General features: G+C 42.0%; 1 protein-coding gene across 2 annotated transcripts in view; it reads right to left on the reverse strand.

The window, feature by feature from the left end:
* Window positions 1-25,009, reverse strand: part of baz1a (bromodomain adjacent to zinc finger domain, 1A) — a 35,908-nt gene that overhangs the window by 5,146 nt on the left and 5,753 nt on the right. The window contains exons 4-29 of one of the 2 annotated variants that reach the window (XM_084045085.1): window positions 23,626-23,790; window positions 23,047-23,148; window positions 22,318-22,405; window positions 19,479-19,613; window positions 18,134-18,328; window positions 17,676-17,771; window positions 17,389-17,527; window positions 16,848-16,970; window positions 16,422-16,517; window positions 15,255-15,479; window positions 12,765-12,930; window positions 12,182-12,268; window positions 11,974-12,047; window positions 11,539-11,636; window positions 9,902-10,137; window positions 8,859-9,070; window positions 8,107-8,240; window positions 7,209-7,354; window positions 6,324-6,520; window positions 6,157-6,228; window positions 5,846-5,928; window positions 5,088-5,252; window positions 4,524-4,723; window positions 3,285-3,467; window positions 1,938-2,101; window positions 515-696 (exon numbers count right to left, since the gene is read on the reverse strand). In XM_084045085.1, the coding sequence (XP_083901211.1) occupies window positions 515-696; window positions 1,938-2,101; window positions 3,285-3,467; window positions 4,524-4,723; window positions 5,088-5,252; window positions 5,846-5,928; window positions 6,157-6,228; window positions 6,324-6,520; window positions 7,209-7,354; window positions 8,107-8,240; window positions 8,859-9,070; window positions 9,902-10,137; window positions 11,539-11,636; window positions 11,974-12,047; window positions 12,182-12,268; window positions 12,765-12,930; window positions 15,255-15,479; window positions 16,422-16,517; window positions 16,848-16,970; window positions 17,389-17,527; window positions 17,676-17,771; window positions 18,134-18,328; window positions 19,479-19,613; window positions 22,318-22,405; window positions 23,047-23,148; window positions 23,626-23,790 (3,763 nt within the window). Of the gene's footprint in view, window positions 1-514; window positions 697-1,937; window positions 2,102-3,284; window positions 3,471-4,523; window positions 4,724-5,087; window positions 5,253-5,845; window positions 5,929-6,156; window positions 6,229-6,323; window positions 6,521-7,208; window positions 7,355-8,106; window positions 8,241-8,858; window positions 9,071-9,901; window positions 10,138-11,538; window positions 11,637-11,973; window positions 12,048-12,181; window positions 12,269-12,764; window positions 12,931-15,254; window positions 15,480-16,421; window positions 16,518-16,847; window positions 16,971-17,388; window positions 17,528-17,675; window positions 17,772-18,133; window positions 18,329-19,478; window positions 19,614-22,317; window positions 22,406-23,046; window positions 23,149-23,625; window positions 23,791-25,009 lie in introns of both variants that reach the window. The other variant, XM_084045084.1, reaches the window with a different exon arrangement.

Raw genomic sequence — 25,009 nt, forward strand, 5'->3', positions numbered from 1 at the left:
AAGGGTAAGGGGGCGTAGTACAGATCCCTGGGGGATTCCGGTCAACAAAGTAGTAGTAGTGGGGTTTTTAGTAGTTCAAATGGTATACATCAGGGGTCTTCAGCAGGGGGTCCGGGACCCCTAGGGGGGTCCTCAGAGATACTGAAGGGGGGCCGCCGAATCGGTCTGTGATAGGGACTTAATTTTTTAATTTTTACATGAACCACTTGAACCCTCGGATCCCTATTCGGAGTGGATAGTTAGCCGAAAATATTAGATCTACAAGCTCACAACGCTGCTATTTTCGGCGAATTGGTTTGGTGTACAGGGGAAAAAAGAGCAGACCAAGTACCGAGCCAAAGGTCAATTTATCAAGTATCGAGGGTTTAAGTGGTTAAATGTCTGAAAACACACTTTTAACATGAATCCAATATGTAGTGGGGGTCCCTGCTTCATCTCTCTCTCTCAGCTAAGGGGTCCTTGGCCTGAAACACGTTGAAGACCCCTGGTATACATGTACATCCTTCATGTGTACCTGTGTTTTTGACACCAGCTTAATGAAGGGCCAGCTGTCCGGCTGTCGGACCAGTTCTACCGTCAGCTGCTCGCATGCCGACAGCTCGTGGACGCCATGGTTACGACCTGAACTCCGACGAGAGGAAGACGATGTGCTGGACAGGAGGACCGGTTTGGATGGCTTAGAGGACGGAGAGACATCTTGAGGGGAGAGAGAGAGAGAGAGTTCAAAATAATTCATGTTAACATCCATTTTAGTAGTTGTTTTGGCGCCACTGCCGGGAGGTTCATTGTCTGTTAGAACTACGATTCCCAGAATTCTGTTTGAAACTAAATTACGCGCGTACCAACACAAAACCAATGCTGCACGGTCCTAACACAGAACCAATATTAACAGTAATAACATTATGCCAAGGCCATATGATCAATGTACACAACAGTCTCTAGTTTAAGATGGGGTTACAAAACATACTACTAATAAATTATCATTCTGGAAAAAGACAGACGACGATATGATAAATAAATATCTATAATGAAATATATATTCTGGGCAATTATGCTGCGCTGCTATTATAAATGTAGCCTATTATAAATGTACTGCCCGAGCCCCGCCCGAAGCTGACAAATTCGGCCTGGCAAGTCCTGACCCGATGGGCTAAGACGGCCATAAATCTTAAGCTCTAGTCAATATATCACAGTCTACATTTTACCAGTATAAGAGACAACCAGACAACTACAAACCCCAGTGACTCAATAACTAAGTAATAATTATGAAGTGCAGAGAGATTCTTCTTTAAGCTGACTTTGCCACCATCCTGCCATTTACTGACAGTAGGGCGCCCTCTCCTGGCCATAGTGATTAATTAAAATAAGACCACTGGAAATGTTCATGAACAGATCTGGGCCCTAAGGCACTGCTCTCCGCAGGCGGAGGCATACAAATCACAACTAAACCACTTGAACCTTTAACATTCCTATTCATGGGGTAACATATTATGCGAAAATACCAGATCTAAAAGTTCAATGCATCGAAACGTGATGCTTAGTGAGCTTGAAGATCTGCTATGGTGTAGTAGTAAGTAAGCCTTGCCAAGCAACGTGTCCCATAGGGCAGGAGCCCATCTCCTGTTTCAGTAGCATGAAGCGGCTTGATGTACAAGTACACCCCTGGACATGACACCAGTATGTTGTCGGGACTTACCCTCTAATCCTACCCTTGATGCTGAGTGCCAAGCAGAGGGGCATTGGGTCCCATTTTTAGAGTCTTTGGTATGACATGGCCTGACCTCCCAATCTCAGAGCGACACTCTAACCACAAAGTCACTGAGCTGGTGCCCCCATATTTGGTTTAGAGGTGGGTGGAGAGTGGAGCAAGTACAGAACCGACCCCGGTCAAGAAAGTATTCGTTGACGAAGTGTAGAGGGTTTAAGTGGTGAATTACCAGTGGCTGTTCTCTTCTGTGCGGAGGACGGTTTGCTGGTGGGAGCTGCCAGGATCTCTGTACTCAGGCGGCTGCTGGTTCGAACCCCAGCCCGGGGAGGAGCTCTGCCATTGGACACCGGGGTCCCCTTCGACGAGGAGGGCGTGGCCTTTTTGGCTGAAGACCTGGGATGTGATGAGAAGTCCATTTTAAAGATATTGTTTTGGGGGGGCTTTTTTTTTGTTTGTTTCCATTGTGGTTCATTGTCCTCAATTCATCATCAAGACTTACAATACATTACATATCAGCAGAGACAACACTAAAAGCAATAATAGATATGTTTACAGAAAACAAGGGGGTGGGGCGAGAGGCAGAGGCTGCCACTCCCACAGGGCTCGCTGAGGGAGTGTGCTGTTTGACTCTCTGGGGGCAAGTCCAATTATAATTTCAGTATTTAGGTCTGTTCTCAAAGTGGATGGGGAATCGAGAAGTTTCATGGCTGTTGGTAGGGCATAGCACATTTTGGTGGCAGTATAGCAATAAAATAAAATGACCCGCTCAGCAGATGCCTGAAGAAGGTCTATGTGACCAAAACGTTGCTAAAATAATAAAAGTGTTCCTATTGTGTAATTGTATTCTCATACGTTGATCCGCTTCCAGTGGCAGTATAGTAGAATGCATTCTTCCCCATGTTTGTGCCTCTAGGGGGACCAGGTCAGGGGAGCTCCCTCTGGGGCATCCCATGGGCATCTCTCACTCTAGAGAGCCTCCAAGTATTTTAAAGACCAGCAGACCCATTGCAAGTTGCTGTACTCTGTCTACCACCAGTGTCAGTTACCCTATGTCAGTGGTTCTCAACCAGAGGTCCGGGGACCACCAGTGGTCCTTGAGGGGGTTCCATTTAGATCTCCATATAGATTTTTAACGCTCAAGTGTAAAATGAAGCCAAATGGACCCGTTTCATTTTACGCTCTTGAGGGTTAAATTATTGTTAAACATCTGCATTACTTGATGAAAGAATTGTCATTTTGATCAACACTTGCCTGTTATCTCTCCTAATGGTACCAAAATCAATACAGCAGGGAATTGAGGACAAAATCTTATCCAACGACAACAAAATATTTTAAGTCTTGGGTCTTCCTTTTTTTTCCTTCTATGGAAATAACAAAACTATAGAACTTGCATGAAAACTAATTTCTCCCATGTTTTTGCTTCTGTAAACCTGTGATGTGACAATAAAGCTGATTCTGATTACCACCTTGAGCCATCCCAGCCCAGCAAAGTGAGCTGGGGTTAGGAGAGTCCCGGGGCGGAGGTTTAGTAGTAGTCTTATCAGTTTGTTACGTGCGTATAGATCTAGATACTAACTTGGAAGCTGAAGAGTTCTTCCCAGCAGAGCTGCCGTTTCTGGACGACACCTGTTGACCTTTAGGCGTGCTCTGGTTCGAGCCCCCCTGTTTGGCCGACTTGGAGCCCTTAGTGGACGGGGGCAACTTCACAGCCGAGCCTTTGGAGGACGGGGGCAACTTCACTGCTGCAGACACCTTCTTGCTGCTGAGAGAGAGAGAGAGGAGAGAGAGGGGGAGGGTTTAAAACCAATAAGATGTATACCTGCTTCGGTTATTAGCAGTGGTGGAAAGTAACTAAGTACATGTACTCAAGTACTGTACCGTATTTTCCGCACTATAAAGGCACAGTCAGTGCGCCTTATAGTGCGGACGCGCCTTATAATCCGATGCGCCTTATATATGTATCAATATTGGTTCCCTTGGTTTCCGCACTATAAGGCGCACCGTCAGTGCGCCTTATAATGCGGTGCGCCCTATATATGAAAATAATACATTTATTGAAGGTGCGCCTTATACTCAGATGCGCCTTATAGTGCAGAAAATACGGGTACTTAAAAGGAGTAGTTCACCCAAAACATGACTTGTTTTCTCTCAATTACACTGACTGATGACCCGGTCATCAAATTATTGGCTTAGGAATGCGACAAAAACTAAATCATCTCCATGAATGCAAGGCTTCATGGGGTGTGTAATTCATCAGTCATTCTTTAGGTGAACTACTCCTTACTTTCCTGGAGTATTTCCGATTTTCTTGTACTTCTGCTCCACTACAATTATTTGCAAACTTAAATTCCTAGTTGCTTTGTACTTTTTGATTATTATTACAAAACATACATTGACCACTTCAGCCCTATTTAAACTATTTGAAAATAGCTGATCTACAAGCTCACAACGCGTAGATAGATTGTAGGCAGATTTATAATAGAAATGGACAAATGTAAAGCAAATGACATGAGACCGTTTTAGACTTTTTATGCCATGTAGCACTGTTTCAAATGTAAAGTGCGTTATAAATAAAATGTATAATAATTACTACATGTTCAACTAGTTACAAAATGATACAAGAACTGCAGAAACAAACTGCAAACTGACAAGGCAACGTGTTCATTTTCTCTTCCAAGACGTCATTATGTTTGTATGATTCTACATTGTTATAGTTGCTATGTAGTCGGTTAAATGTAGTTGGTAAGTAGTCTAAAACAATGGCTGCCTGAAACATAAAATGTCCGACATGTCTACTCTTGGTCTAGGATCACACCTCACTGGCTCCTGTTCCTCAGCAGACGATTCTTCCTCATCCGAATCCTCCTCTTCCTCCTCTTCCTCCTCCTCAGACTCCTCTTCTTCGTCGTCGTCCTCCTCCTCCTCATCAATAGAGGAGCGCTGGCGGGAGGGCAGACGGACGGAACGCTGCTTGGGCCGACAGTCTGGACAAAACCAGTCTCCTTCTGGGACAGACTGCAGAGAGAGAGAGAGAGACGAGAGTCAAAAAGGACAGTTGAAAAGAGAGAGAAGGAGAAAGAAGTGATGGTAGACCTTTTTTCAATTCAGTTTCAGCTTCACCCAGCTGATGGCTGTGTGTATATTGTGTATAATTTTACATTGGGTGTATACGTCACAGTACGATTGGACAAACAAGTCTGATTGAAAAAGGTGCACTCGGTTTCACCGACGGAGGCGCGCCACCTGAAGGTGACTTGAGCCACGAGCAGCACGAGCGCGAGCCGCCGTGCTGAGCGTTGCGGTATCGGGAAGGAAAAAATTGTATCGGTACATCTCTATCAGACAGTGCAGATGTGTGTGTGTGCGCGCGTGTGTGTACCTTCAGTCTGGGTCTCAGACAGTGCAGATGATGTCCTCGGTCACATCCGTCACACAGTAACATATTCTCTGCGTCTCCTTTCCTTCTGCACAGTTTACAGCGAGTGTTGAGGAGAGACTTTGCCCAAATAATACTCCTGTCCAAAGTGGACAGATGGACAAACACCTGGAGACAATAAATGGAAACTTCGACTTCATATAATGTACACTCAAAACATACTATAGCTCTCTCTTCTTACACACCAGATTGATAGTGCTACTTTTTTTAAATCTGTTGTATCAGTGTTGGCATCTCTTTTTATGCCAAAAATAGACAATCTACAAGCTCAGTTGTGAGATTGTAGATCTGCTATTTTTGGATGAATTGATTTGTGCAGAGTGAAATAAGAGCGTACCAAATACGTTCTTTACAGGTCAGTTTGATCAAGTATAAAGGGTTTAAGTGGTATTGAATTTACAGCACAACAAAAGCTTATTCATCCTAGCGTATGACTGAGGACAATTTCACAATTAATTATAATATCCGCAATACGATTATTGTGAGCGTTTTTTTATTCAACCTTCTGGAAACCTGGGACCTTGGGAGCCTATAGGCTACCAAGTGCCAACTGATTCCAAAATGTAGTTTAGAGGGCTAGCTAGCCAACTACAAAAAGTATCACTTCCGCCCATAGTTTGCATACAGATGTCTTGTGAATGACATGCTTGCGGTTTGACCTGGTTCTAACCGGTATTGAACTGGTTCCAAGCGGTACTGACCTGAGAAAGACTGGAACAGGATTGCAGAGAGTCTCTCCAACGTTCCAAAATTGTCTTACACACCCGACCACTGTCACTGCCATCTGACACACAGAGAGAAAGAGAGAGAGACAGGTCATTACCATCCGACCGACACACACACACACACACACACACACACACACACACACACACACACACACACACACACACACACACACACACACACACACACACACACAGGTCACTGCCATAAGACAGAGATAGACAAGGTAACGGCCATCTTACAGACAGACAGACAGATAGACAGACAGATGGTGTGTGTATCTTGCCTTCACTGGATTGGTCATCATCTTTCTTCCTGTTCTTTTTGTTCTTCTGGTCCTTCTTTGACTCATCATCACCTGGACGGACATACACACAAATATTCAATCATCATGTTTATTGTCACTGGACTTGTAGCTAGTTGTCCTGGGTCTTACCAGGTGTAGTTCCTTACCCAGAGGAGCTTTGAGGAACTTGCGTTCGATTCCCTGTTCTATCTGAGCCAGGGCGTGAGCAAGGCAGCGAACGGTGCTGTTCACTGGCTGGGGCGTCCCTGTACCTCCGCTACCGGTACCAGTGGAACCGGCAACCTCCCCTCGCAGCTCCTGCAGTCTGAACAACTGCACTGAACAGCTGCCACTCAATGAACTTCTATAGAACACACATGGGAGAGAGAGAGAGAGAAGACATTAGGTGCTTTCACACGATTCTACAAATGCCCACCACCCAGAAGAGAAGAAAAAATATGTACCTTCTGCTAGGCCGCCCTCCTGACTGTGCAATACCCTCCCTGACCACCTGAGAGCACCGCAGTCTGTTGATTCCTTTAAAAGGATCCCTGGCTAATAAGGTTTATATGCCTTAATACATTATAATTTCCCTATATATGCCTTATTATTATTATTACCTCTAGGCTTTATGCACTCATGTTTAAAAACAGAGATTTGTTCAAATGTAAAGTGCATTATAAATAGGGTTGGGGATCATTTAAGAGTTTAACGATTCCTAAACGGTTCCCTTTAACGATTCCCATGCATACAATTTGAAAACACAAATTCAAATCATACATGCAGTATAGCATACATAGTGGTTATCAAAGTTGAGGTCCAGGGACCCTCTGGGGTACTTGAGGGAGTTCCAAATGGACCCTTATGGGTCTGTAACTGAGAGTTATGGTGGTCCTTGAAATTAAAAGGTTTGAGAACCAGTGACAGTGGGATAAAAACATGTTCCAAATATGATAGAACCGACTCCGGTTCCTCAATGCTGGATCCAGACAGTTCCCGGATCCCAACAAAAATTACAACTGAAATTCATGATTATATCATCATCCACCCACCTGTCCTTGGTGCTGATGTGTAGATGTGAGGAGTCCACCTCCATCTCCTCTCCTCCGTTCATCTCTCCGTTCTGTCTGCCGTCGGCGACCAGCAGGTCATACTGTCCTTTCTCCAACGCTGCTCTCCATGTCTCTCTCTGCATGCTCTACGCCCATGTGCACAGAGGGAGAAGTAAGGAGGAAAGAGTAGAACGTATTAATATACATGTTAATGCCAGGGACTCCCTCTTCCTGTGTTGTGTCGCCTAAACCCGAACCTTTAATATCACAAAAACTATGCCTAAACCTTACCCCTGACCTAACAGACACTATGCCTAACCCTAACCATAAACCTAATCTCACAGAAACTATGCATACCTCAAAACCACGTCGACCTGGACGAAAGACCGTGAAAAGCGAGTCCCGTTAATGACAGCCAATGTCCAATACTAACAACTGCAAACAGGCAGTGGCTCTAACTGAGTAAAATTCAAATTAGAACTCGCTTGTTGGTACTGGAGGTATCAGGGAGTAAGATGTCTGCAGAGGAAACAAAGTTTTCCCAAGGAATTTCAAGAAGTTGCTCTTCTTGGCCTTATTCCGCTTCTCTTCTGTCATAAACTCTAGGAGCGATGCCTCTGAAACTAGAATATTTAAGGGCGTGATATTTAAATGATCGCTTGCAGCCACAGCCGCCACATTCAGCACCCGACCTGGTGTGGCAGGCAGGATACGAGCATTTCAGAAATGACACGTGAACCTGCATCCTGTGGTCAGATAAATGAGAGCAACTGTGCCTACTTGGTATAAAAAGTGGAACCCCCCCCCCCCCCCCCGGACACCTGTGTGTGTGTGTGTGTGTGTGTGTGTGTGTGTGTGTGTGTGTGTGTGCATGTACAGTATGAGAGTGTGTGTGTACCTTCAGCACTCCCAGACTTCCTTGGTAGATTCTGTCCTCGATGTCCAACAGCATATCTCTGAGTCGGTTCTCCATGAAACTCTCAGCTGGAGCAGAGGATTCTGGGACAGAACGCGACGACGACTCCGGTTTGTCTAGGAGGGAAAGACAGAAGGAGACAGTTGTCTAGGAATTCTTCCGGAAGATTGAATCCTCACTTTATGTGGATGCAGCTGCTCTTCAGGCAGAAACCTTGTGTCTCCATATTTCAACCTTTTATGTTTGAATTATTTTGAATTAATGACCTACCAAGTCGTACAAGAGTGTAACAAAGTTTTGAAAGTAGTGGATCTACAAGTTCACAAAGCATTGTATCTGCTATTTTTAAACTTGGTTTATTAATTTTTTTGTTTCATCAATTCCAATTGTACTTGTTTATTCTGTATCCTGTATGAGTTCACTCTCCTGACTGGATAAAATTGGTATCCCGACCTGAAAATGTATTTCTGTTTACTAAAGAGGGGGGAGACCCCTGTTTCTGAACAAACACTGTAGCAATTATTGTGGGAATTTATAGCTATTTAACACTCATTTGAACAACAAACCCAAAACAATAAATCACTTGCACAACCTTTAATCTATCAGTGGGTTTCATAAATATTTAACCAATGAAAAGTATTACCTAAAGCCCCTGACTAAATAATAAATCCATTGGAACACAGGTTATTGTTAGTTTTGGACATACGAGGTTTGCAACAGACTGTGACGATTACCTGTATAGTTATATTTGTCAGCAGCAGTGTTGTTGTTGAGGATGTGTGCGATTCTGTCTTTCTCCTGCTGTAGCGCCTCCTTCAGGCCGCTCTCTCTGTTACCTCGAGGGTTCAACGCCTCCATCAGCTGCTCCACCTCCTCCACAGAGCTGTAGAAAGCCCATTGGTTGGGACGGATGACTGGCGGGCCACTGGCAACGATGGGGGCGGGGCTTAACAGAAAAGATGGATTATTTCACTCATTTTAATGTAAACATTACGCACGGTCATGCCTGCTTGAGAGTAAAGTGTCCCACTTAAACTGGAAGACAAGAACAACAGGGACCAAAGCTGTTGAATCAGCTCATGTCGTCTCTTTTTTATAAATAAAACGTAGCCTCTGTACCCCAAAAATGACGTGTGTTATTTTTCCAATTGCACCCTCATTATAAACAACTGAGCATGTGGCTGTCACTTTCAAATTCAATAATGGTTTGACTAAAGTTTATTGACACAATCCTGCGGTTTGTTATGCATTGGTGTATCTATGGGAGAACGCATGTCATGCAGATAAATTCCTGTAAAACGTACAGAGAAATAGTGACCCATAACATGACCAGTCCAAGACGTTCCTTTAGCGACGTTACCAGTGATCCATGTAACATTAACTGACCGAGGAGGGTTCTTAGGTCATTCGATTTCTCCATCCTTGTCTTCTCGTTGGAGGACAGATTAACAGAGTACTAAACAAGGAGTGAATGGAGCAGCAAATCTTCAGATAATATCTTGGGTTCCCAAAAAAGAACTTATTTTCTATCAATTACACACCTCATAAAGCCTTGAATTCATGGAGATTTTTTAGTTTTTGTCACATTCCTAAGCCAATAATTTGATGACCGTGTGGGCAGCCACCCGGTCATCGAGTGTGTAATTGATAGAAAATAAGTAATTTTTGGGGTGTACTACTCCTTTGAGGGGCCGACACGAGGATTAACACATCAGTATTGGAATTTGGCTATGGTCTTTTATCTTTGTTTTTAGTTTAGCTCTAATAACCCTGGTACCTGTGGGTGTCCATGGGTGTGTCCTGCTGCGCTCCATCCTCCGTCTCTCCATCCTGTGAGGGAGGTGCAGGGTGGGGCTCCAGCATGTCCTCCGTCAGGCCAAAGGCATCGTCCTCCACGAACAGAGCACAGGTGGACGGGAAGAGCCAGTATCGCCTGTAGAGTCTGTCTCTGCCGAGAGGAATGATAGCCGTGCGACAGGAGGCCTTCTGGATGCGATCCTGCAGCTCTTGAACCTGAGAAATCATGCGTGCAATGCCACACAAAATACACGTCACTACTGCAGTTATAACAGAGCCTCGGCTGCAAACATTTCATTACAATATTGATAGTCACAGGCGTCGGACTGATTTGACTGACGGAAATAAAATAAGGAAAACAGCAGAAACACACAGACTAGTGCAACAGACATGCTTTCCACAGCACCACCATCACAAAGAAAGTAATAAAAAAAGTCATTTGGATTAATGACCGCAATAGATAGGGAATAATAAACTAACCTAATATTAAAATGAAATGTATTATCGGTTAGATCTTTTTAAATGATTGATTAGTTTGATTAACGGTTGCATCCCTACAGAATACTTGTTACGGCAAAAATACGATTACGGTGACGCGCTACTTTTAGGGCCGTCACGATCATAGACTGTATAAATGAGATGGACAAACCCCCTCCGCTGCTTTCTACAGACCGAAAATGAAGCCTTTGCTACAAGACGGTAGGTCCGCCATCTTTCAATACGCGTCAGAATGAGTTCAGACCATTATTGGTTGGGTAACTTGTCAATCAAGAGCGGGGGGCGGGGAATGAATGCTATTGGTTGTGTAGCGTGTCAATCAAATCATCCCGCCCCTCCTAGAGAATAGCCTACTTTATCGTCAATTTTATAATAAATAGAACCATAATTTAGCAAAACGCATATCCTGATGATTGAAAGGAGACTTTAAACTAGCGACTGGAAGCATATAGAATTTATGACAATTTTTATTACAGTAAGAAAATCTAGTCTAAAGTTTGTCAAAAAACCCATTCACTTGCGCTAAAATAAATTCTTTCTGAACTCACAGGTCGGCGCAGGGTAAAACAGCGCCACTCTGGCCATTTTGTCGGCCTCATCGTAAATATCTCAGCCTTGCCCCTTGGTCACGATAGGCCGCAAATTTAGGGCCGCAAATTTAAGTTGACGATTAATTGTCACTGAAATAATTGCGATTAACGATTTAATTGTGTCTGGCATTGAACATTGGAACATGTGAATAAAATTAAAAAGTCTGTTTGCCTTTTAGGTTTCATAATCAAAAATCACGGGGCAGATATGACAACTAACTAAAAATATATATAATAATAACATAAAATGTACAAATGTTGTTAACATATTTAATATGCATTTACATTTTATACATGTAAAAAAAAGTTGAAATAGCTGATCTACAAGCTTACAACGCGTCACGAAGTAGATCTGTTATTTCTGCTTTATTTGAAAATTTTGAAACATGTAGACGATTATGACAATTCTGCAAAAATAATTGCGATTATCTCATATAATTGCGATTACACGATTATGTAATACTTGTGAGACAGGCCTAGCTACTTTGTAACGTGTTTCTACAGCTGTGACGAGGAGACTCCATCTTACCTTCTGCTGCTCCTCCTCCAGCTCCTCGGCTGTGAGGCTGACGGGAGCAGCAGTGGAGGAGGAGAGCATCTTGTGTTTCTCCTTCTGGTTGAAACCAACTGCAGGAGAGAGGAGGTGCAGGTTAGTAAGAGAGAGAGAGAAACTCTCTCTGCCGTCTGCATACTTCAGTGGTTCTCAAATTGGGGTCTGAGGACCGCTGCGGGTCCTTGAGGGGGTTCCAGGCACAAAATATTTTCAGATGGGGGTCCGTGGCCAAATATGAAATATTAATTTAGGGTCCTTGACACAAAAATGTTTGAGAACCACTGGGTTAGATTACATTCAAAGTAGTACAGAATGAAAATCCTGGAGGGAGAGACAGCCAGCCAGCCAGCCAGACAAGAGACAGAAAGACAGACAGACAGAATACAGTAAATAGATTAAGGATATAGGAACCTGTCTTCTTGTTAGAGGCGTCGTCCTCCTCATCTTCAGTATTCTGTCCTGTCAGACTCTCTCGATGCGCAGTACTACAAAATACACAAGTCAAATACTTAATATACACGCAATACAACAAAAATACACAATCACACAACACACAATTAATGTACGGCTATGGTCACAAGCACTGCAATAAATATATCTCATAGTCTGCACGTTGTACCCGTTTCTGTCTTCTTTCAGTTTTTCTTCCAACTCTTTCATTCTGAGCTCTTGTTCCTTCAGTTTCTCCTCTTTACGAACACGAACTCTGGAAGAAAGAAAACAACAACACTGAATTAGGAAAGAATATCACAATCAGAGGAATCTCCTTTCTGTCTCTTTACTATGTTAAGAGACTGAAATGAGCTTGTAAATCTAAAATAGTCGCTGAATGTTCGGCCTCAGAATAGGGACACCAGGGTTCATGTGTTAACCCATTAAGACCTGAGGCCGATTCTTCAAAATGCATTCTACACCCGTAGTTCTCACACACTCAAGATTTTTCAAAAATAGCAGATGTACAAGTGTGCTTCGTGATGCGCTGTGAGCTTGTATATCTATACCTTTATGGCAAATACAAATTACAAAATCGCCTAATTCATTGAAATTATTTGAGATAATCGCAATACTTTTTCAATACTATCTTTCCAAAGATAAATGTCATTTTTATTCGTAATGTTCAACGTCAGAAACACAATTAAAATAGTTAATCTCAATTATTTGAGCGACAATTAATGGTCAAGTATAATGCGACACAGCCCTACCTGTATGCGGCCTCCTCTCGGTCTCTGCGGTGCTGTTCCGCTCGCGTCTCTCTCAGCTCCTGTTTGCCAAATTTCTGATCGTCCGCGTTGTCTTCAATGAAGTCTCTGGTTGAAACCAGAGACAACAGCTTCCCACACAACACCTGAAGGATGGACAACTTCTCTCCTACACACACACACACACACACACACACACACACACACACACACACACACACACACACACACACACACACACACACACACACACACACACACACACACACACACACACACACACTTATCAGTGGTGGAAAGTAACTAAGAACATTTACTCAAGTACTTTACTTAACTCATTCAATGCCAAGCTTATTTATGGAATTTTGGCTCTGAGTGCCACAGTCAAAATTCATTGTAAAAAAAAAGAAGTGCTCAGGAGCCGAGATACAGCATTTTTAAGTTGGAAGTTAAACAAAGAGTGAATGGAGCAGCAAATCTTCAAATCATCATATCTTGGACCTATATTGCTAAATGGAAAAACATAGAGCTATCCTTAATGGATAAACCAATACAGTCATTACTAGGTTGCACTGAGGGAGAGAAAGGGATGTTTCAGACAGTGAGCCAATGGGTAAATGTTTCATTTAAAATGGTTAGAAGTGATTAAACGTTTCCAACTCCAGAAGGAGGCTAAGCTATTAAGCTGGCCAGCATATGATCCTGCCTTCGTGCCAGCATTACTGGACGGCAGATATAGACAATGGGTTCGTCTTGGTGTCACCTCCATATGTACAATGATTAAAAAAGGGGATATTGACAGTTTTGAAAATATGAGTAAGACATATGGGCTGGCTAAGCATGACTTTTTCAGATATCTACAGTTAAGGGATTTTTTTGGGAAAGAAATAAAAAGGTCCAATCCGGGGATCACACCAACTATAATAACTGTATTTGTTGATGCATATAACTCAGGCAGTAATAGAGGTATTATAAGTAAACTATACAATGGAATTATGTCATTGAATAAGGACTCTACGATATATGTGAAACAACGATGGGAAAAAGAACTTGGCATTGACATAAGTGATGAAGTGTGGTCGGACTCATGGGAAACACAATCAACGACTACTAACTCCTTGACCTGGAGAGACTTTTGCTGGAAAAAACAAATCCGCTTCTTTATCACACCCAAACAGAAATCTAAACAAACTGGAAACCAGCTTGACTGCTGGAGGGAATGTGGAGATACTATGGTTGACCATGCACATATCTTTTGGTCTTGTCCTGCAAGTCAACCTTTCTGGGAGGAGGTAGCAACACTTATCTCAGAGATTCTAGGTTTCAGTGTTAAAACTACATTTGAATCTTTGTATCTTAGACAAACCCCGGATGGACTAAGTCAGAATGACTCTTACTTGTTTAAGATTCTACTTGCAGCAAGCAAAAAAGCTATTACAAAGAACTGGTTGCAGAAAAACTGCCCTACTATGGGACTATTTATCAGTACTGTGAGACAATTGCATCTCTTAGAGCAGATGACCTACTATTTGAGGCTCCAAAAGGAGCTGGGTGAAAAAAGATGGGGGAAGTGGCTGGACTATTTAGATAGCGAGCCAGATCCTTGATGATGGTTGTATCCTCCCTGTGGTATATTGTACTTTGTATTTGATCTTAAATACTGTCAACATGTTTCAGTCTTATTATTATTACTAGTACCAAATGTCCCATGACCTCTATTATTTATTTATTTATTTGTTCCTGTTCTGTTTTTGTTTTTTACCTGTATGTTTTATTTTTACTGCTGTTTTTTCTGTTGTTTTTTTGTACGATTTTATGTATTGTCTGATAAAACTTCTGAAAATAAAGAGTTAAAAAAAAAAAAAAATCATCATATCTTGGGTTCTGAACATGTTTTTCCAAAAAAGAAAAAAGAAAAAAAAAAAGAGTCAAGTAAAATTTTGAGACACACACACACACACACACACACTATTATCAGTGGTGGAAAGTAACTAAGAACATTTAATCAAGTACTTTACTTGACTAAGATAGGGTAAGATATGATATGTGATATGTTTTGGTATATATTTTTCTTTGTTAAAAAGGTTAAAGTACTATATTCTGATAGTAATCATTGCTACAGAGCGTTTGTTTGGTCACAGGGGTCTCTCCAGCTCTTTAGTAATCAGAATATAGTACATTTTCAGGTAAGTGAAAATAAATTAAACCAATCAGGAGAGAGCACTGAAAATGCATTTTCTGTTTAATAAAGAGCTGGAGAGACATGGGAGACTCTTTTTACTGAACAAACGCTCTGTAGCAATGATTACTATCAGAATACAGTACTTTAACCTTTCTAACAAAAAGCAAAACATTACCAAAAAATATCACTTACCCTACCTTTAAGTAAAAAACGTGAGCGCTTCTTCCATCACCGATTATTATAGTGTCAGGTCACACACAGTAGATTAGTATAATGGTGTCAGGTCATAGATTGCAGTAGATTTACTATACCTGGTGTCAGGTCGTACACGGAGGTACGGGCCAGTCGCTTCAGGAGGGCAGGATTAGCCAATCGGAGTTCGACACACGGGTCGTCGGTCGACATGAACCCGCCCTGCTTCTGGTAACGGAACTTGGCGTTGCCGTGGGTACAGTCCGCCCCCGAGGACAGGATATGGAGACGGAGTATCTCAGACAGGGTGCAGCTGTCCAGGTCCAACTTTTTAATATGACAACCTGACAGGCAAGTGACACATCACAAAGTTAGTTTGACATATTAAAACCGGGAAAGCATCTGTGTCACTTTAGATTTTTGCCTTGGCTATTCAAAAATAGCAGATGTACAAGCTTGCAGCGAAAATCCTGAAAGTGTTTGAACATTTTTGAATAATTTTGAATTACGAAAAAGTTTGAGAACTACTGATTTAGAAGGCATTTGGAGAATCGGCCTCAGGTCTCAAATGGGTCAAATGAAATCATTATGAATTATGACCCGCTTCGACAATTTCAAAAATGTTCAAACAGGTTGGGGTCATATACAAGAGTCTGTGCCCGACCCCCTTAGTGAATTAATTAAAAGGAAGCCTGAAAGAGGAATCAGTACCAGAGCAACCACTCGAGGAGATTGTGAAGTGCCGCACCGGCAAACAACTTTCGGTCAAAATGTCCTCTCAGTACAGGGTTGTGTAGCATGGAATGGGCTTCCTCTACATACAGTATAAGGGATAGAGCTACATTTCCATCTTTTAAATTCAATGTGAAAACCAAAGCTGGAACCATTTGTGATCATGTTTTAGGTTTATTTTTAGGCTATGTAATGTTATGTAAATGTATTCCACCGTTTGTCTGTCCGTTTTTCTGATTTTATGTTTTGTGTGAGGAAATCCGGTGTATTTACGTTCATGTGACGTTCATTAATATGCTCTGTCCTGTCTAAATAAACAAATAAAGTAAAAAGTAAAGTATGACCCGATACCATGGTACCCTGCTGTAGAGTGAGTGAGTGCGTGCGTGAGAGAGTTATCCTGGTGTAGAGTGAGTGAGTGTTTCCCTGGTGTAGAGTGAGTGAGTGTTTCCCTGGTGTAGAGTGAGTGAGTGTTTCCCTGGTGTAGAATGAGTGCTTGCGTGAGTGAGTGAGTGAGAAAAGTGTGTGCGTGTGTGTGTGTGAGTGAGTGTTACCTTGGTGTAGCTGAGACCAGGCAGCGGTCAATGAGGCGACAGCGCTGATGGCCAAGTGATCGCGGTCAGTCTCATCATCACGAGCCTCTGACACCCCTGTACACAGGAGAGGGAAAATAACAAACATGAATAAATGCAATCGACCGGGGGTCGTCCTAACCAAATACATATCAAGTTGGAGGTCCTTGACATGAAAATGTTTGGTTTAAAGTTCCACCTGTGGCCTAGACTCTAGGCAGAGGCTAATGTCCCACTAACCCAGCAATAGTTCCTGCTTCAAGTAACCAAAAGTAAAATGTAGCACACACACTTCTCTGTGACAAGCCCATCTAGGTACTTGGTGACATCAACTAACATCTTATTTGTTTCAGCCCTGGGCACATGCTTTCATAGTACTCTACCAACCATTCTAACAGTGTGTCTGACCTTCAGCCAGGGCCTCCTCCTGTTCCTCCGTCTGGGCCTGGAAGATGGCCGACAGGAAGAAGAACAGCAGCTCGCACAGAGGGCCTTCCGGGTCGGAAGCGACCAACGCCTCCTCCACGACCTCTGGTAGACACAACAGAACACAGCAACACGTGAAGGAGAGGCAGAACCTGGGGAACTTCCATTAACCACTTAAACCCTGTATTCTTAGTTGACCGGGGTCGCAACTAGACCCCATCCTTTTTTCCCCCCCTCTACACCAAATCTCCTCGCCGAAAACCGCTGATCTGCAAGCAATTGGTTAAGTCATTTAGACCTGAGGCCGATTCTAAAAACGCCTTTTAAATCCTGACCTAAGTTTTCTGAAAAACTAAAGAAATGCATGTTGCTATATACTGTACATAGCAACAACAACCCCAAAAAGGGTTCCCGGCTTCAAAGGTATACTTACAAACAAATGAGTTAATTGACTTGACATTAGTAATGTATGTGGGTACTTTTACAGAAGAATGTTAACTACGATTAGTTTAGTTGTTCTGACCCAGTGAGACGCCATCGGGGAACTCGTCTTTGAGGTCGAAGAATTCTCCAAATGCTCCGAGGAACTCGAGAACCATCAGAACGTCTCCGAACAGCTCCGCCGGAACGCGGGTGTGAACAGGAACTGGACTGGGCAACTCCTGGAAATTGATTGATTTTTATATCAGTCCGCCGGCAACTCTTAAGACACTGATCGATTTTGTAATCAGTCTGACAGCAACGCCTGGACACTGGTAGATACTAAAATCAGTCTGACATCAATGTGTTATGAATGTTTTGGGTTTCTACCTTGAGGTCTTCACACTCCATGTCCTCTCTGGGTTTGTTCCACAGCTTCATTCGTTCTGCGTATCTTTTCTTCTCCTCTTTCAGCTTCTCTCGTTCCTAAAGGAGAAGAGCATGCCTTCATGTTTTACACACACACAATTCAACACTGTGTTTATTATAGCAGCATAGGTACATACTGTACATTGGTGAACACATTGATGAACACACATTAATGAACATTCAATACAGGAACAGAACACAGCAATTCATCTGTACATGATTTTAAATATGCCGGATTTAGCTAGAAGCCAATTTCCAACTGCAGTCCCCAAACTTAAAAGCAACAAGATACAAACATAACAATTACAGAAATAAACATACAACTACATACGATAGAATAGTTTTTTTTAAACGGTAAATATAAATGACTGCACTAGTTATCCATCAATACTGATGGGACAATATATGCGAGATCTCACCATCTCCTTCTCCAGCTTCATTTTCTCCTTCTCCTCCTTCCTCTTCTGTTTCTCCTCTTCAAACCTCCTCCTGAACTCCTCCCTCTGACGCTCCTTGTCCTCCCTCTCCCTCCGCCTGGCCTCCTGTAGGTCCTCCTTCTCTCTCCTCATCTTGTCTCTTTCGTTGGCAGAGGGCATCGTGTCGTCTCTCTTCTCCTACAAGACGACAAGGGAAGTAGCAAGTACATTTGACTCGAGTAACTATACTCGAGTACAATTTTGAGGAAGACGGCAGTGTTGTTGCACTTCTTTAAAGACGACGACGACGACAAAGAATGCAAAGTGCCTGCAGTGCCCTGCCAACATAACGTGCGGTGCGGTTGCACGTCTAATATGATCATGCATCTCCGTCCTGGTGTTAACACATTTGCTGCCATTGACGGAGATCTCCGTCATTTCAAATCCAACCCTTGACCGCCATTGACGGAGATCTCCGTCTTTTCAACAAAGAAAAATCGTTTGAAAATTCCACAAGCTCTTGCAGTAGACCCTGCAGCCGTTTCCCCTTGCAGACTAGCACTAACATTAGATAATAGTGTCTTGTGTTAAAGGGGAATTCCGCCCGACGTTTTTCTTACCTTATATATGATATGATGATATCCTAGGACGAGTGGTACAGTAGAAAAAAATCATAACTCCATCCCGAGTCGACCGCAGCTAAAAACCTGAGCCTATGGATATTTTAATAACATTTCTTTTTGGTGAGATCTAACGTTGTTATGGACAGAAAACACTCCACAGTGTTTATGTTGGATGCGCTTCTCTGGAAGTCTTACAAGACGAGATTTCACCCGTGACATCATCCACGTCACTTTGTCAACACTACGGCGGCACATTTGGGACAAAAACATTGTGGAGGCTTTTCTGTCCATAACGGCGTTAGATCACTCAAAAAAAACGCCAATAAATTTGCGATCTAGCGCAAGCCCCATAGGCTCAGGTTTTTAGCTGCGGTCGACTCGGGATGGAGTTATGTTTTTTTTCTACTGTACCACTTGTCCTAGGATATCATAAATAAAGGTAAGAAAAACGTCGGGCAGAATTCTCTTTTAACTACCAACTACATAGCTTGAAATGTCACTTTCTGTTGGCCTACTTAGTTACAGCTGCTGTTTATTGTAGTCCTAATCTGTGATCGCTAGACCGTTAATTACTGAGCTGGAAATATTATGAGTAAAGTTGACAGAAGAAGTCGCACACATCCAGAAAACCTCTCTTCAGTCACGCCATGAGAACTGTATTCATACATCAAAATAACACATTACAAACTGTACCGTACATTAACGTGACACAAAAGAGACCTCACCTGTCCAGGTGAGGTGAGTCCAGGGGGGCGCCCCCGCGGCTTGGCGGGGACACTGCTGGGGAAGTGAGGTGGCTCGTCAGGAAAGAACTGAGAGAAAGTCTGTTCTGACAGGCCGAACTTAGACACTGTGGATGGCTGACAAAACACACACACACATTTAATTACTACCTACTTTCAACCTTGGCGTCCCTAATTTGGGCGTGTTGTTATAGGCGTCTTGTTATAGGCATGTTATCATAGGCGAAAATTCACTCATTGTCAAGCCTTCCGATTGGTGCCTGACCGACCAACCAGCAGGCTACTTACACGTGGCAGCATTGTTTATGCTGAAGTTTGCTAAACACGTTGGAAAAAACACGTTATGCCCAGTCACTGTACTGTCACGAGTTCCTTTTTACTAAGACCAAGTTTAAAATAAGAATTGAATACATTAAATATCAATACAAGGCAACTGAAGAACACCATGGTAGTTGCTGGTGGAGAGAGGATTTTTGTCCAACCTAGCAACAATAGCCAACGGGTACGGAAGAGAGGCGGGACTCGACAAAGGGTGAACTGTCAAAAATCTACAAGACTTAAAAAAATAAAATAAGAGAAAACTTCCTTTTATGTACTGTACTAAAAGAGTGACTTTGAGAGCAGTTTCAGTGAGCAACAGAGGAGACTATCTTGCCAATATTTGGAGTTACATCACAACAAGGTTAACTACAAAACGGAAAGCTCAAATTGTCCAAGAGTCATAGCACTTCAAAAGGTGGTGTGAACAAAAAGTAGCTTGTTAATAGGTTAACGCTAGAGTGTTTGTTCAGTAACAAACAAACACACTATAGCAATGATTACTATGGGAATATAGAGCTATTTAAACACAAACACATCACTTAAGTGGATAATAGATCTGTAGATGACATGTGTGTTATTACTGTGGTGGAGCTGTTATTGTGCTGGTGTTGAAGTTGCCATAGTTACTGTGGTGTGGTTGTGTGATTAGCATGGTTGCAGTAGTGTGTGAGTGTCAGCAACTAAGTATAACTACATTTTCTGAGCACCAGTTCTAAAGCATTTTTATGTCGAGCACCCACAAATTGATATGCATTTGTCCAAGGACCCCAATTTGAAAAGCATTTGTGCCATGGACCCCAATATTAGGAAGATTTATTAACAGCTGATCTACAAGCACCCAATGCGTTTCAGTGTGACGCGTTTTGAGCTTGTGTGTCAGATATTTTTGAATAGCAGAGAAATGAAATAGGCCTTAACCACTTAAACCCTCTAGAGAGTCTAGACTTAGACTAGATCTACAAGCTCAGCTTGTAGATCTGCTAATTTTGGCTAATGTTCCCCCCAGAATATGAATGCTGGAGTTCCAAGAGTTTAAACTGTTCCCCCTTTTACTTCCTCCCTGGAACCCCCTCCAAGAACCCCTGGGGGTCCCCACTTTGAGAAGCGTTACAGTACGTTTTAACAGCGGGCGAGTCTCCGGACGATCGCCGGGCGGTATCGTCCAAAAGATAAATAAAATCCATCTTTTCAGATCAACATCGTCCCCCCGCCCACTTCGCCTCATCGCCAGTAGTTGCTGGCTCTCATAGACATATAATGCACTTCCGGAAAATACTATCCTGAATCGCCCGCTGTTAAAACGCACCGTCAGCCAAGACAAAGACATGCCGATAGGACTATGATATCCCAGCGACTAGGCATGTAACGATTCACTCAACTCACGATACGATTCGAATCACGATTCTTCACGATTTTTTTACGATTTTTTTTAGCACATTTATTTTCCAGACAAATTACTGAAAACCTTGATTATTTATTTTACAAAAATCATGTATTTTTAAAAAACTATGTTTTCTCTTATCCTCTTTTTAATACATGAAATTAAATAAAGCATTTTTATTCACAAGGTACATGCATGAACTGTCACATTAAGACTTATACTTTTTTATTTGTAAAATAATAACTTTAAATATATAAGTCTAATGAAATAAATGAATTTTAAAACATATATCCCAGATGAAATAAATTATAAAGAAAACCTTCAAATAAACAAACTAAGGCTTAGCCTTGGGATTTACAAGTTATTTTTTATCTATGCTACATTCTCAGCATTCTGTATAAAACAACACATTTATGTACAGTAATAAGGGAAACTGTTTTAAACTGCTCCAAATGAGATTAGATAAGAATTAATTGATTAATATCAATGAAATTCGCTATATATATGAAAGGCAGTGTTGAAAGGAGTTTGGTGTTGTCAGCGGTCTGATACAATTGTTAAATTATTAAATTAGATTATTATTCATTGTACTCTGCAGCCGCACCGAGGAGCTCCAGAATTAGCCGTTTTCATTAAGCCTTATCAGTTGTATGTTTCCTACAGAGTTTAAATCAGACAGCTAACAACGTCGTCAGACGGGGGAGGGGGTAAACGGTATAGTTTGGGCAATTCATCAATCAAATAAACATGTTTACATGCGACGCACATTTCCCTCTTTATACAGTGCGATCGCCTAGTTGTTTAGATTTCATAGCCTGAGAGGACGTGAACCCCACTCTGCCGTTCATAGCCTGTTGTTGTTCAGTGAGTGAAGAAGAGACGAACGCAGGCAGCTATGGTGGCCCTGAGGGGACAAAATAGTAGGCGGACAACAAGGTAGGGAGTCTGACTCGATTGCGCCCTCTGCTGGTTGCATCGCAATGTCATATTTTATTGCATCGATTTAAATCGTCACCACTTTGAATCGATTTAAATCGATATACGATAAATCTTTACATGCCTACCAACGACAGAAAGACAGAACTTTATTCCATGTTTTTATGGCTGTATTGTACATACCTTAAGTCGTATGAATCCATCATGTGGCTCACAGTATTGTTTTAACAACAGCTTCAGTCTCTCCCTTGACAGGCCGTTCTTCTTACGACTGCAATTAATAATAAAAAAACAATAAGCACAATAACAACCGTACAAAGCAGAATAATAACAATACAAAGCTCTACAGAGAGACAATAATGTGTTACTTGTTATCAAAAATGTATTTAAATGAGTATTTAATTGTGAGAACTGTTGAGTTTGTTTATTGGTGTCAAATAAAGCCTGGGTCAATGTTTGACAAATAAGTGTTATTATGGGAGATGAAGTGAAATGTTACCCATATATGACCATACTTAAAGGTGGTGTGATATGGTTTTATTAAAAAAGTTTAAACTCTATATTCAAAAAGTAATCATTGCTATGAAGTGTTTGTTCGGTAACAGCGGTCACCCCGTCTCTTAAAAATACATTTTCATTTTTCCAACCAGGAGAGAGAGAACTCCACATAGATCTTTAGCTTCAATTTTATAGTGTTCCAGTTCCAATTTAGTTTGCTTTATTTCTTTATTTCTCGTTTTATCTCTTCCAATTTTATCTCTTCACTTATTTTCACATATTGTCTGTTTACTAAAGAGCTGTAGATAAAGCAAGACCCCACTCTACATAGCAATGATTACTATTAGAACATGGAGCTATTTAACACTTATTTGAACAAAGAAATATCACATACACCCCTTTAAGAACACTTACTTGATCTGGTTGGCCTTGGCGAGAAACGGAGGGCTGTCATCGGTCTTAACGAGCTTCACCTTGTACTTGAACACACCAGGGGTCAGAGACTTCCTCTTCACCCTGTCACATAAACACAAGTCGGGATTCAAACCTACATCTTCCATGAGCCAGAGTGGGAACATCAATGTTAAATAGGCAATACTTCCCAAAAAAAAGGAAAATGGTCTGATATAAGTTTAAATTTGATGACGAGCGGACCAGTAAGAGGTTCCAGTAGGAGACACAAAGGAGACTATTTGTGTCTCCTACCGGAACCGCTGCAGGTCATCAAATTATTGGCTTAGGAATGCGACAAAAACTAAAAAGAAATCCATGAAATTCAAGTCTCCACGGGGTGACTAATCGATATAAAGAAGGTCATTTTGGAGGTTAACTATCCCTTTTAAGTATACATGATTTGAACATTTGACATTTCAGGCCTAATATTTCAACAATTACTACAAAACCTGTGGATAGCCAGCCATTTTGGTTGAAGGGTACATGTAGGTAGAAAATGAAATATTGAATGAGAATGCAGTTAATAGTGGTGTTACTGACCCGTTGACTTGTGGTTTGGATGCACCTTCATCATCGCTGTCGCTGATGACGATGGTGTCTCCATCGGGCGGTTGTTTACCGTTGCCGTTGGCAACTGTTGTCGATCTCGCCTGGCCGTTACAGCATGACGACGGAGACTGAACCTCCAAGATCTCACATAAACATCTGTAAACACACACAAACACATCTGTAACTAGAAAATGTGCTCCTCGGAGCACAAGTCTCCGCCAGCAGACTTGTGTTAGGAATGTTGGGAATGTTCTAATTCTTATGTTCTAATTCTTACTAAAAATAGAACATGTTACTATATCATAGTAATTATATTATTATAGCAATAACTAATGAGATATAGAGGTGGCAAGCAACCACAATCAAATCAACCATCGAATAGCCATTGTTACTATGATCTGAGGCTGATTTTAATGGAGCGATGACATGTGTGACAGATCCAAGTGTTGTTTTGCTTGATTGCAGTTGGGTCTTTGTCCAGGAGACTTACAGTATCTATTGTTGCTGTGTACTTTGCAGGTTTTAACTTTACCACTGTTTCTCTGTAGAGCATTCGTTCACAGGAGAAACAGACATAATTGGGTGCACTTTCTGACATCTTCAAGAATGCGGCACTAGCTTCATCAGCTTGAACGTCTTCTAGTTCTTTAGGTGATCTGTAGCATCTCTTCTTATTGGTGTAATCTGCTCGTTGATGTTGTCTTTCATCTATTGAATACTGTGACCAGTGCCTTCTTTTCCTTTTGATGTTCTTTACAGACTCTTGTACTTTTTCTTCCAGAGAATGTAGCAATCTTTGCTGTGTCATGTTGTCAGCATTTGTGGCTTGTCTTTGTTTTTTGTCATTTAGGGATTCAAGTGGTCTTTGTCTCTGTTTCTTAGCTTTGGCTTTCTGCTGTCGGCATTGCGCCTTTGCTTCTTCATGAGGTTTCAGACGATAATTTCCTGCTTCTTCAGTTTGCGTAATGAGAGTTAGTTGCATTGTGTGATCTCAGCTGTGATCTCAGTTTGTACTGGAAAGTACTGTTCCTGACTGTTCCTGAGCACAAGTCTCCGCCAGCAGCAGGATTTTTGGTAAGGAATTTATTCCAAGATTGGAACTTTTTCTGCTATTATCTCCTGACTAAATGTTAGCTTGGCTGATGGCACTGATGTCACTTCAAAACATGCACCGCAATGTTTCAAAGTGACTCACCTATTTATAGGTATGTATTTCGCCATGCGTCTCGCTAGCCAATCAAAGCACACCCTTTCAACATATTGTCACGTGAAGCTTGACCAGTGTTAGTTTGGACACACAGCGAAAAACGGAACGAAAACATATTCTCCACCATGCCTTCGGCCTGGCGGAGACAATAAAGACACATCTGTAATC

This window comes from Gymnoscopelus microlampas (assembly GCF_963454915.1).
Source record: "Gymnoscopelus microlampas genome assembly, chromosome: 20".
Lineage (NCBI taxonomy): Eukaryota > Metazoa > Chordata > Actinopteri > Myctophiformes > Myctophidae > Gymnoscopelus > Gymnoscopelus microlampas.